At 50.2% G+C, this 14,384-nt stretch overlaps 1 protein-coding gene across 1 annotated transcript in view; it reads left to right on the top strand.

Moving 5' to 3' along the window:
- Window positions 1-14,384, top strand: part of Alpha-man-iib (alpha-Mannosidase class II b) — a 47,424-nt gene that overhangs the window by 17,291 nt on the left and 15,749 nt on the right. Inside the window, exon 3 of the mRNA XM_078184632.1 lies at window positions 8,489-8,966. Within this exon, the coding sequence (XP_078040758.1) occupies window positions 8,679-8,966 (288 nt within the window). The 5' untranslated portion in view covers window positions 8,489-8,678. The remainder of the gene's footprint in view (window positions 1-8,488; window positions 8,967-14,384) is intronic.

Raw genomic sequence — 14,384 nt, forward strand, 5'->3', positions numbered from 1 at the left:
ATATATATAATATTATTTATATATAATAGTCCGTATAATCCAAGTTTTTCGCAATCGCATCCGTTGCATTCTGCGACTGCGTAGACGATGTACTGGACAACTCGTCGACAGCGTGCACGAATACTTCGACTGGATTCTCGCGGCGCGGTCGTGGACAGGTAGGAGGAGGTGGCGAAAAAAAATCGGCGGTACGATCGGCTCGCTCTCGACGCAAGCAACAAGTACGTTTGTTTCCGTATGTAGCAGGCAGCGTCACCGATAGACGCGACAAATTTTCCAGCGAACCGTGCGCGCGAGCCCGTTGAAGCGTTAATAGGCACCGGAATAGAAACGATATCCTTTCCCGGGTTGCGGCAGGAAGGAGAGGGGGAGAGAGAGAGACGGAGCGAATACAGTACATCGATATCCATGGGAGAGAATCGGAGGGCGGGCGCGTGGGAAAGTCGACCGTTTCGCGTGCTACGCGACCGCTGGGATATGCTGCCAAAAATGAAATCAGCACCGGGGTCCGTTTCGTTCCTCGGTCACCGAAAATCGATCGCGATACGCCTCGCGTACGCGGGCAACAAACTCGCGTCTTCGCGGGCCCGATAGCCGCTCTTGTTCGGCGATTAGGCTGACTGAAACGGTAACGAGAGCGTGGGAACTGGGTCGCGAAGTTCCTCGGGGCTTCGTTCGCGCCCGCACCACCGGACCCCCTCCTCCGTTCTTCAAGATCAATCCCGAAGATCGATCGGTCGCGCCACGAGAGAATAGGATCTCTCGCGTGAATTGAAGATTTTAATTATTTGATTTTTTATTTAAGTAATTAATTATTACTTGGGGTGAGGGATAGATGTTTAAATTTATTAAAATTTAAATAGATATTTTAATTGATAGGATAAAAGTGATTAGAGTGTTCAATTTAAAATAAATATTTTAATTTGGGGTTAAATGTTTAAATTTAAATTATATTTGACAATAAAAATATGGTGAATGACATTTTTAGATAAAAATAGTAAAATTTAGAAATAGAATTAAATTTTAAAAATGCATTGTTATTTGTATATTTATTAATAATATATTTTCATAAATATAATATATTACATAAAAATTAAAGTATTATGGGGTAATTAACTTTAAATTTTAAAAATGCATTGTTATTTGTATATTTATTAATAATATATTTTAATTAGTATAAAATGTTACATTATGACTGACCGGCAGCCGAGATGTGCAGACGCGTCGGTTTTCCCTTCGCGTCCGGCCAGTGCAAATTATTCACCGGCGGCGATGCAACGATTCCTCGCTTCGAGGTCGATCGCGTTACGACGGATGCGCCGAAGCTGCGGCTTCGTTTGTTTCCGGTAATTTCTGAGCGCCGTGCTCGACTCCGAGAGTCTTCCAGGAAAACCTGAGTCGTGATTTCCAGATAACTCGATCCAAACGGGAGCTCCGCTTCGAGACGATTTAACACGTTGAATGCCACGCCAATTTTACCGGGACTGTCCGTGGCGCCACGATGAAATTTCCATTTAGCGATACATATAATGTTGAAATATTATATACAATAGATAAATGGTTTTAAAATGTTTATTGCAAATGTTTTATACTGCGTCCATTTCTTCGCACCACTACATCAACGATGATAATAATAAAAGAAATTATAAGTATTGTCATTTGTTTAAATTATATATATTTTCATAAATCTGAGCGCGCCGGACACCGGTGGCCCCCATGGCGTCACTGCCAAGTTCAGTGCCGGTCACCGGTGACCCCCGTGGCGTCACTGTCAAGTGCAGTGCCGGTCACCGGTGGCCCTCGTGGCGTCACTGTCAAGTGCAGTGCCGGTCACCGGTGGCCCCCACGGCGTCACTGTCAAGTTCAGCGCCGGTCACCGGTGGCCCCCATGGCGTCACTGCCAAGTTCAGTGCCGGTCACCGGTGACCCCCGTGGCATTCAACGTGCTAATACTCTACGAACCCGCTCGGTACACCGAACCCAATTAGGACCATTTCGGAAGAGCCGATCTCCGATCGGAGGTTCTCGGAATAAGCTAGCCTAACCTCGATTACACCTAACCGAAAGTATTTCGGACAAACCGGTCCCAGCGGAACACTTTCGGTACATGTACACCCCGTCGGGGTGCCGAGCTTGCCTAGAAATAGGCTAAAATCCTTGCTGAACAAACTAGCGTAGATAGAATTTGGAGTCCCGAATCGTTTAGGTCGAGCTGCGCGCAGCGTTCAAAGTCTTCGGTAAACTGTGTTGCTGGAGGGTACCGCCGGTAACGATGCCGGGCGAGTTAGCAGTCAGCCGCAGCGGAGGGTGTAGCGCGAAGGGTGCCACAGGAGAATCAGGGAGCGAGAGACGCGTTCGTTTTCACAGCGGCTCGTGTTTCGTCGATCGTCGATTGCCGATCGCCGGCCGACGCAATGTTCCCACTTGTTCGGTCGAGTTGCAGGGATCCCTTGCCTTGATCGATCACCCCCGGTTTCACGCCGTCCCTCGACCGGCTCGCGTCCCCTGCCATCATCGTCCCGTTACGGACGAGATGGATTCTCCAAGAAACTAGGGTCGAGAGCGGACGGACAACCGAGCAACCCTCGTCCCCTCTCTCTCCTCTCTGCTGCGCCCGCTCCGCCTCGCCTAGTCTCGTCTCGAACGAGTCAAAACACCCTCGGGCCACAGAACCCGCCAACCCCTTCTCTTCTCTCGCCTCTCTCGTATCTCTCCCCCCCCCTCTCTCACTCTCTCTCGCTCTCTCTATACACCCCTGTCCACCCTCCTCTCTCGCTCACGGCGCCCTCGACCGACGCTCGTGTCCTCTCTTTCATCGTGTTTCCACGTGTGAGTCGCGTGCATGGACGGGTCGGAGCGTGGATTATATCGGCACATGCGCTCTTCGCGTCGCCGGAAAAGCGGATATAGCCGGCGGCCGTGTCAAAACTATTCCGCTCGGGCCGACAGTTTAGTACGGCGTGGTTCGAGCTCGCGGATGTTCGCCGACTGTCGCGGACGCTCGTGGACGCTCGGTTCTTATTCCCCTTCGTCTACTCTATCACCACAACCACTGCCACCAGCATCACCATCGCTAGGCATTTCTTCGCCATCCACCGGTTCTCCTTCCCCGTCTCCTTATTCTTCCGCTCCGCTTTTCGCTTGTTCCTCGTTCGTTTTCCGTTCCTCGTTGTTGTTCTTCGCCGTGGTTCCCGCAAAGTCGGCCCGGGCTGCAGCATCCCCCGACGCGTTTTCGTGGCGAGAATACCTGCCGCGGCCGCATCTGTATATACACCTTCCACGGAGGAACGCGGCGTTGATTGCGTCGCAAACTTCTCCGCGAACAAGGTAAACATCGTTCTATCCTCGTGGAAACTTGCGGCGAAAAGAGGGGCACCTAGAGCCGCGAAACTTCGCTCGATCCTTCGATTTGGAAACATCTTTTGGCCGCGATAGCCGAAGGAGATCTTTCGCTAGGTAACCGTGGATCTAGACTTTCGGAGAACTTTGTTCGAGACCCTGGTCCGTTCAGAGTTTTCGGAGAGCCTGGACCAAAGATACGCTCTCGAATATCGGGAATATTCGAGAAACATTCGATCGAGTGACCGAGTCCAACTTCAAGGATAATGCAACGTAGACTCATCGTTTTAGACGTTTCTATCCTAGATCTAAATCCAGCCGTCCAGCGAACCAAGGCTTAGCCTAGATCCAGCCTTTCGAAAAATTCTAATACAGCTGCAACCTTTCGGGAGACTCCGATCTACTGGACCTAAACATTCGAAGAACTCCGACCCGTGACCCAGCCTTCCCCGAGAACCCTATACATGGGTACATGGGTACATAACCCTATAAATGAACTAAAACCACCGGAGAACTTTCGAATCGAGTCTAGCCTTTCGCAGAGTCCGAATCTATAAGCGTCGATTTTTCAGAAAACTTCTAAACCGAATCTGACAATTTCTAGAAGAATAAACACCTCCGGCTGGATCGAGATCACCGGACGGAGTAATTTTAACACTTTACCGACCGGTAGCGGTTCGAACATACTATGCCCTTTTCACCGCCCGTTCAGCCGCAGATCGTCCGAGACACCGGCTCGGTTTCGGCCTAGATCGACGCGCGGGAACATATGCGCTTTTCTTTAGCTCTGGTAAAATTTTACGCTTCGTGTGATTGTAGGGTAACCAAATTTAATAAAATCTTTTACTTTAATAAAGAAAAATGCTTGCTGCTTGCTACTTGTCAGTCTAACCTAACCGAATCTAACAGAAAGATCGAAAGTCGATTAATCGACAACCGGTCGGTACGCGCTGAGAACAAAACGTCGATTAATCGACGGCCGGTCGGTAAAGTGTTAAAACGACGCTGTCGTTGACGGATCAATCGGCGAGCCACTCGCTGTTCGATGAAACAGCACGCGATACGGTTATTTTTCTAAATCGAGTCTCGAGCTCTCGCCGCGATTGTGTCTCGGCATTCCGATTCGCGCGGTTACGCGTCACGCGGGGCGACCGAGAGAGCCGGACTCGTTTTCGGCCGCGAGCTTTCGCGCGGATTTCCTTCGGCCGCGGTAAGCCGATCCGCTCGACTCGTTTATTAGCATACGATAATTGGCGGGCTGTCCGTTGCCCCCCTCGAATCCATGCTTTTCCAAACCATCCCCGGGCTTTCCATTTCCATTCGCCGTCGCATCGGCAGCAGCCCGCGAAAATCGCCCCGCAACCCGTTCTCCCTCGCGGCAAGACTTCTTTTTCGCGGTTTTTCCATATTTTCCATTGGCTGCCACCGGCTCCGGCCAGTTTTCATTCGCCCCCCTTGCTTTCCCTCGCTTTCGCGCACGTGCTCTGTCTCTCTCCCTCTCTCTCACTTTATTCTTTATTTCTCTCTCTCTCTCTCTCTCTCTCTATTTCTCTCTAGCTTTTCGTGCTTTTTCTCTGCAACTGTAAAGAGTAATCCGAGCTCTCGCCGTTGCGACAATTAAACAGGCCGCACTCCGAAAGGTACCAGACCGAACGAAACAATATTTCCGCTCGCATCGACTCGAAATTGAATGAAAAGCTTTGCCACGGACTTACCTACTTACATAGATCGCGTCGAATGTGCACCGCGCCACATTCGAACGAAAGATTCCGAATGCTTTCAATATAGAATGTGTTCCCAAGCCTCGGCGACCGATTCGTCGGCTTTGAAACATCGGCGTCGGATGACACCGTGTCAGGTTTAACATCTGGAAATCAAGATCCGCGCGGGTTTAAACGCGATTACGCGACATCGGAAGAGCTCTCTGGACAACGGGCAACCCAGACGGCTGAATAACGTTCGCGATTCAAAGGGGTTCCGGTGTCCCCGAGCAGCCGGGAACTCGCGAAAACGAATCGCGAATAAACGGAACATTCGGAGAGCAAGAAAGAGAGAAGGAAAAGAGAGGGAGGGAGGGAGAGAGAGAGACGGTCCACTCGAATCGCGCTCCACCGGCAAAGAGAGTCGCGCTCTTTGAGACCCGTTGCACACCTACTCGAAAGCCTCGAAGGCCTCGAAAGCCTCGAAGGCATTGCACGGGTCCGACTCTATGAAACTCTCGCTCGACGCTCGGTTTCCCGCGCTTTTCCTCCTCTCGCCCTTATTCCGCGGCTTTTCTTCCCGCCGAGCACTTTCGCTTTCCCCTAACCACCGCTATTCGACGCTCGGTCGTTCCTTTCTTCGCGGCAGTCTGATTCGGCGAGAAAATCGAATTCGGGGCGACGTCTCTCGGAAGGAAAAGCTTCTAAAATCGCTCGCTGTTGCGTCGCGCTCCGCGACAAGCTTGTAACGTCGAACAGTGCAAGTTTCGCCTCGTGACTTTCGAGCGATTTTCGGAACGCAGACGCGATGTCAAAAATTTCGCTTCAACTCGAGCGAACAATTCGCCTCGGACACGATCCTTTTCTTTGCAAAAAGATCGCAAGATAGATCCGATGCGTGTTTATTCTTGACCCTCGTGGAGGATCCTTAACCTATTAGATACTACGCGCCACTATACTGGCTTTCGCGAATGGCTCGCGCATTACCCAATTGTTTTATTATTTATTAAAGCTGTTGGATTTCAACAAATAAGTTGAAATGCAAAAATCAATCAAATTATTATTTACCACCGAATATGTTTAAGATGTGAAAGCATGCGATGATTTATTGAATCTCTTCTGATCGTTATTGTTTTTGTTGAATTGATTCGTGTTAGTTACCTGAAATATCTTAAATGAAAAGGACGTATTTTATACCTTTCTTTAAATAATTAAAGTTCTGATTAAAGTTCAATTTATAGTTCGAATAGTGTTTAATAATTAATTATTCCCATAACAAATTTATAATTCTATTAAAAGCAAACAATTAAAGCGAAAGTGTGTATATACAATATATTAAGAAAAGAATATATGTTATTAGTACTATATATATATATAGATATCCGGGAAAAATATATATTAAGAGAAAATCGTAATTTAGTTACGAAAAACTTTATTTGCGCGAAATCCTGCCGTACCTGAAAGGTTAATTTGTCGCTGTCGCGGTATTTCCTCGAAAGGATTCGAAACAGAAGCGATTTAGGGAATCCGGTCGATTTCTAATTTGACTCGGATCCGTCGGCTGTCTGGCCGCTTAAATATTTAAAGGGGGCGTTCGCGCACGATTGAAACGGAAATTGTCGGGGGTACGGTGCGGTCGGAGAGAGAGGTGTACGGAGCCGGTGGAGACGGCCGAGGTCGCGGCGCGACGCAGCGATCGATTATCGCGTGCGAAACGACCTTACATCGGGACGGAAGGTTTCTCGGAAACCGTGTCTCTGGTTCACCAGGTCGTATTTATTGTTCCCGGCGGAATTGGATTGCGGTAAATTGCTGTTCTCCCCGGCGCGAGCGCGAGCGCCTTCTACAACGGGGTTTCTGCACGGTTTCTCTTTAACCCATTTGCGAGGAGGCAGCCGGGGGGGGAGAGCCGACTTGGTTTCCGTCGACGGGGTCGTCTCTTTCCATGACCCCGACAGATCTTTAATCCTCGGCGAACGAGAGAGGGAAGCCCGATCCGCGCGAAAGAAAGAGTAATCCTTTCGAGTCTGTATCTCGGGGACAAGATATCGTCGACGCGACTTCCAAGGCGGTGAATTACGGTATCGCGCGAATCGATATTTTACGCGAAAGTTACGTCTAGCCGCGCAAGGTTAAAAACGTGAGACATTCATAAAAGGGTGGGAGTCATTTGAACATGACAAGTCAAATTGAACATGACAAGTCAAATTGAACACGACAAGTCAAATTGAACACGAAATTTAATTTCGGTCGTACGCGCTCATTGCCCCGGCTTTAATTCGGCTGGTCGTCTCTGTTCAGCGTAATCTCCCGAGCAGGGAAAACGAAAGAAGGAGACAGGGTCGTTGAATTTATTAGTTCGATTCCAGGATTTCCAGGCGATCGTTGTCGAAGGTCGAAGATTGCGCAGCTCCTAGGAGCGACAAGGTCGAGCAATTTTCCGTCGAAAACAGTCGGGCATTATTTTCGCGGACGTTTAATCAACCAGTGCTCTGCTCGCGACCTCTCTCTCTTTCTTTCTCTCTCGAACCCGCTCATAATTCATCTCGGAGGCTATTTACTTTTGCTCTTCTCGTTGTTCGTCGCCCGTCCCGCCGGTTTTCATCCGTGACACTCATTCCGATTTCGCCGGAACGATATCCCAGGCAATCGTATACATCGCGAAGAAAGAGAGAGCGAGAGAAAGGAAGATAAATCTCGGCGACTGTTTCTCGGGTAAAGACAGAATTACCAAAGCGTTTTCGCGTTCTCGGCGAATGACCCGATTGTTAAGAATTCGCAGGATTTGAGCCACTTTCTCGTCGGCGCGGTCGAGTATGCTCAATGGCGACCAACTTTAGGCTACGAATTTTTATTTAGCGTAACCCTTTGACTATGGCAGTGTCGTCCGTTGTTGATGTCTAGTTTTTTTTAGAAATGAGTTTAATTCATATATTAAATTGTATGTTTAATTATTTAATAATATATATATTTATGTATTTATATAGATATGTATATATATATATATATATATGTTTGTAAATATAATAATTAATTTTATTTATTGATTTAATATAAAAAATCTGAGGGACAAACTTTGGATTTAATTTATAATTGATTGATTAATTAATTGTATAAATATATAAATATAATTGGTCATAATTTGGTCCGAAGTTACTGTCATTGAACGAAAGCACGCGCCAGAAATATGCACATTGCGCGTGATTTCTATGTATACATATTTCTCAGTTTGAAATAACTGTGCTGAATAAAACAATCATTGCTTTAATGTAACATGTTTACATTTTTAATATGAAAGGACCTACAAAATTATAAAGATACAAAATTATTTTTCTACTTTGCCTACGGATGCCACTTGTATAGACATAATTCGGATGCCGCGTATATGCGGCGCGAAAGGGTTAATAGTTTCGGCTCGACTCTAAGCACCCGTGTTGCGTGTGTTCCAGCCCGAGTCACCCTCCACGTGTCCCATGAAGTCCACGGACGCGATCAGGCGCGGGGAGCGATCGTCGACAGTGATCACCGACCCGAGGTCGTCCGAGAACAGCGTCTACCGGTGGTCCAGGTGAATCGAGACCGGCACAGAGAGGAAACGCGCGCGATCACGGGTCCAGCAGCCGCCGCCGCCGCCGCAGCATGTACAAGATCCTGAGGCGCGGCTCGAGCCGCGTGCTCGCCGTCTGCGCCGTCCTCCTCACGCTCCTGCTATGCCTCTACTACGTCAGCCAGGCGCAGACCCCGTCCACGGGTCCCTCGGCCGCCATCGTCAACGAGGAAGTCCGATACGAACGCGGGCCGACCTCGGTCGCGCCGGACTACGTCGAGTCCCCGGACTCCAAGGTTTCCCTCGACACCTGTCCCATCATCGTGCCCAGAAACGTCGACATCGACACGCAGCAAGAGTTCGAGACCTTCGACTTTCAGGTGAGTCCGTTGTCACCGCTCTCTTCGCCCGATAATACAGCGACTAGGTTAACACGTTGAATGCCACGGAGGTCACCGGTGACCGGCACTGAACTTGACAGTGACGCCATGGGGGCCACCGGTGACCGGCACTGAACTTGGCAGTGACGCCATGGGGGCCACCGGTGACCGGCACTGAACTTGACAGTGACGCCATGGTGGCCACCGGTGACCGGCGCGCTCAGATTGATGAAAATATATATAATTTAAATAAATGACAATACTTATCATTTTTACGCGTTGAATGCCACGGGGGTCACCGGTGACCCCGTCGCAATTAACTTACCTACTGCAGATAATATTTGGACATTATATGTATCGCGTAATAGAAAATTCATCGTGGCGCCACGGACAATTCCTGTAAAATAGGCGTGGCATTCAACGTGTTAAGCGAATATAGAGACCGAGTCGAGAAACCGTCGCCTTTTTCCCAACGATCTGTCAAAGGTAACACCGTTGTGGCGTGTCCTTGACAGGACCTCGACAGTTTCTTTGGGATAATCGGGTCGATGGAATATCGAAATGACGGCGCGGTACACGATTATCCGTAACCGATCGGAATATTCGTGTCGGCGCGGCTCTCGGCCGGGCAACGCTTCGAGGCATCGGACCGGTACGGAAATAGTTCAAAGACACCGGTCGTTCCGGTGGTTCCGACGTCGCGTCATTAGCCGGCAAACTTTCCTTTCTTCGATCCCTCGGGAGTCTGCGGACTTTGTCGATTTAATGGACGCGAGTCCCCTCTCGCTTCTCGCCTCTCGCCTCGCCCCCTCGGGCGCCACAGCTCCGTTTAATAAGGGATTTTTCTCGCAGCGGCGAAAATAATTTACCGGTTTGTCCTCGAATCTTGAAACTCGCCAACTATCTCGGAGACTTACGGCCGCGGCGAATGGACTTTGCCGATCCCGATCGGAGGAGTTCGATCGGCTACTCCGCGAAATCAAATTTTCAAGCGCGCGCGTTGTTGCCCCGCGAAACTTTGGAACCGGGCAGAGGGTCGGCGGGGGCGGGGGGTGGGGGGGGGGGGGGGGGGGGGGGGGGGGGGGGGGGGGGGGGGGGGGAGATCTTTTTATTCGGGAGGATAATAGTCCGGGGATTCGGAATCCTGGCTCCTAATGAATTTCGAAGAGAAACCCGAACCGATCACGGATCTCCCTGGTCCGTCCATTCGTTCGACAGGGATCGTCTGCGCACCTGTAACTGCACGGTCGAACAGTTTTGGCAATTCGTCGGGTATTTCTATTTCGTTCGAAGCGCGGTTGGCTCGGCGGAGGTCGGATTTCCTGGGATCTCCAGTCGTGGATCGTGTTACCTGGTCGGAGATTGGAACAGATCGAATTTAGCTTGACCCAACTTGACTCGGATCCACTCGCCCAGACTCTTGCTTCGGTCGGATCGCGTTTGCTCGATTCCACGCTCGTCCCGATCGAATCCAACTTGTTGCAACGAGACTCGAGTCAACTCGCCGGGCTTCGACTCGATTTGGATCGCATTCACCGGACTCTGATTCGGCTCCAGTCAAGTTTGGTGTTTGCTGTACCTTGGTTAACAGGTTGAATGCCGCGCCAATTTTACCAGGATTGTCCGTGGCGCCACGATGAAATTTCCATTTAACGATACATATAATGTTGAAATATCATATACAATAGATAATTTACAACGTATAAACGTGTTTCAAATGTTTTATACAGCATCCATTTCTTCACACCGCTACGTCAACGATGATAATAATAAGAAATTATAAGTGTTGTCTTTTGTCTAACTTTCTTGTGTTTTTTTCAATCCGGGCACGCCGGTCACCGGTGGCCCCCATGGCGTCACAGCCAAGTAAGGTGCCGGTCACCGGTGGCCCACATGGCGTCACAACCAAGTTATGTGCCGGTCACCGGTGGCCTCCACGGCGTCACTGCCAAGTTATGTGCCGGTCACCGGTGGCCCCCATGGCGCCACAGCCAAGTCAGGTGCCGGTCACCGGTGGCCTCCATGGCGTCACAGCCAAGTTAGGTGCCGGTCACCGGTGGCCTCCAAGTCGTCACAGCCAAGTTAGGCGCCGGTCACCGGTGACCCCCGCGGCATTAAACCTGTTAAAATCAAGTTCAACGTTCCGTAATTTTACCGGAAGCAAGTCCTATCGCCTCGAGCCGATCTCGAGCGCCGAAAACGAATCCAACCATAATCCCCGTGAATTAAGCTCCCGAGTGTTTGCACCAGCCTGCTAAATAATTTTCTAGGCCGTGTCTGGGACGGGGGAGGGGTGGGGGCGAGTAAAACGCAGAGACAGCGGTTCGCCTCTGCGACTCAATTAAACGGCCGACCTCCGGAGCCTGTAATTCGTTTTAATTGCAATTTCTGGCGGGCCGAGAGCACGCGGTCGACCAACGACCACCGGAGCATCGCGTCTCCTCGCTTGGCTCTCCCGCGATCGATCGAGGGAACGCGAAACCTTTTGTCCAGTTTTCTTTTCGGTTTGCCGAACAGTTAAATATTCTTGGGCGAGACGATGCTCCGGCTCACGCGTGACACTCGCGGAATCGTAGTCACGTACGAACAAGAGGGGAACAAGTGGGGACGCGAACGTAGAAGACGTCGACGACGACGTTGAGAGCCGTGTATCGATCTTCCGCGGGGAATCGAGGGTGCTCGAGTTGCGGAAAAGTGGTCGGGCGAGGTGGTGGTGGTGGTGGGGGAGGAGGGCAGAACGGTGCCCGGAAGCCGCGAGTCGGATGTCGTCGTCCCTCGAAGGGAACGGAGAGTAGAATTCGAAACGAGAGTCAACGAACGCCGCGTTGATAATTACCGAGTTCTCGCGAACCGAAAATCGCCGAGGTGCCTTTATAAACGCGGGATCGATGTCGTCGGGGTCCGTTGTCGAGGAAGAGGTTGGCAGACGGTGGTTGAGAAAGCTTCGAGACGAACGGCTCGCAACACTGTATTATTAGGTCGTTCGGAAAGTCGTTTCGTTTTTTCTCTTGGTGGAAATGAAACACAATAGATTACCAAACAAAAACTATTGCAAAGAATCGACCAAAATTTTTAGCAAACAAGACTTACTATATCAGTTGTCCAAATATATAATGAGTATGCAGCTTAAGCGTGAAGTTGGCTGTGAAAAAATTAAGTCTTCTCTTGGGAAAAACGAAATTACTTTTCGAACAACCCAATAGTTTGGTTGAAAAGTCGAGCGCGTATTTCGAAAATGAAATACTTGGTTCGCCCCGCGAAACAACCTGTGGCGACGATTTTAGCGATCGAAGTCTGCCATCGGCGACGAGTGAAAAGAAAGTAGACTCGAGAAGCCAAGATGTAACAGTCGGTCGCAAGATCCTGGCTCGAGGCGAGCTCGAGGGTCGCCTCTCTTTAACACGTTGACCGCCGCGTCACCCAAATATGGGTGACACTAATTTTTGATCAATCTTGAAAATTCATTTTTATTGTAATATATTTGAATAACTTGAATTTGACCAGAATGTTTCGAATGCGAAAGGGTTCTAATACCACCCCTTATGATAAATAGCTTAATAAATAATATATATATTATATTTATATAATATATATATTATTATTATTACTATCTTATTTAATTATAATTATATATATTATTATATATATTATAATAGCTTATAAATAGCTTCGCTTTAATTAATCAAATTGTTTTAACTGTGTGAGTATTTTAGTGGTCGATTGCCGGCAGTCAACGTGTTGATCGACCTATAGAATCACGGATCTGCCGGGTAGAGGATATTTCGCGTACTCGTTGTTTTCCGCCGTTGTACTCTCGCCTCGCCGAGGGCGACCGACGTCGAAGGGTAGTCGCCGTGACGCCCGGTGTCTGCGAGACTCGTCGCTCGCCACTCGCCTCGCGACCCGACGATCTACACCCCTTCTGCAATCTTCTCCGTTTTCCTTCTCCCCTCATCCTTCCCATCCCTCTCATCCTTCCCACGGCTCTCGCTCCTCTCCTCTCTCTCGCGCTTCGCCGGAGAGAGACCACGTTTCGCAATTTGCTTAAGCAAACCTTTCTGGAAATTCATATCCGTCGTCGGCTCGTCTGGTCTTCCTCGTCCTCCTCTCCTTTTCCTGCTTCTTCCGCCTCTTCTTCTCGGGTACCCTCGAAAACCGTTCCCTCCCTCTTCCTCTATACAGCACCGGATAGCTAAACCCTCTCTCCTCCAGACCACCCTTGGCGGCGGGCCAATTACTTTTGGATTTTCTCGGCTGCCAAATCTGCGGCTTTTTAATCCCCCGCCTCCCGTTCAACGTCGACGTTTCCGCGAGGATGGCGGACCGAGTCCTCGCATGTCCCGACGATCCGCGCAGGGCCGTTCGAAAATCCTCGATCCCCGTTTCTTCGCAAAATTCCTCGAACGGAAGCACTCACGTTCTTACGATTCTATTCCTTATTTCTGTATCGCCCGGTAGATCGACGAGATCTCTTCCGCGACGTTTCTCGACATTCTCCCCCCCCCCCCTCCTCTCCCTCGAGCTGCGAGGTGCGAACTCTAATCACCGGCCGGCGAGGCGCGGCTCGACGCGGCGATCGATTCTCGTCCGAGAATCCGCTGGTACAGGCGGTTCCAGAAGCTCCCGACTCTTTCTGTTCCCGGAACGGATTCGATAATCCCGGTAAATAAGGATTCCTTGGCGTTGGTAAAGCGGGTCGTGATCGCGGACTCGATTTTCTCGCGACTCCCCCGTGCTCTGTATCGAATTTCTAATCCGATTCGAGCTCCGCTCTCTCTCTCTCTCTCTCATTCTCTCGTTTTTTCTTAAACCGTTTCCGGCAGCAGAGAGAAACCGGCGCTCCATATGCCGATGAAATTGAACCCGCGCCACCTGAAATATTAATAACGCCGCGACGCGTATCGAGCCTCGCGGAATTAAACATTGATCGCGGATAGACCTGGCCGTCTATCGGGAACAAGCTCGGATATTTCGCTCGCCTCGTTCTTCCTCCCCCCCACTCCCTCGTCGGTAAATCTTTGGAGAAGATTGGCCCCCGGAAACGGCTCGGCCACAAATTCCGGTCGTTGATCGTTCGGAACGGATGTTGGGTGGGGGGGACCTATCGCGCGCCGGCTTGTTATTTCCGACCAATTATAATTGCTCGGAGGCGTCGAAGATGTTGCGAGAGGGGTCCGGGGATGTTGCGGTCACACGATTCTCCCGGCATTGGTTTTCCGCCGTGTCGGCGCCTAACGACGCGAAACCCTCTAATTGAACTCCGCGGGAGCGCATTCCTGCGAACCGCGGACCACGGGCTGCGGATTGCGGGACTGCGAGGACTCCCGGGTCCGAGCGGTTCCCGATCACCGGCAACGCGTGCCTCTGGTCAGCTCTCGCCGACCGACGCTAATCGAGCCTGCGAGAAATCCGGCGCTC

This window comes from Augochlora pura, chromosome 7, assembly GCF_028453695.1.
Source record: "Augochlora pura isolate Apur16 chromosome 7, APUR_v2.2.1, whole genome shotgun sequence".
Classification (NCBI taxonomy): Eukaryota; Metazoa; Arthropoda; class Insecta; order Hymenoptera; family Halictidae; genus Augochlora; species Augochlora pura.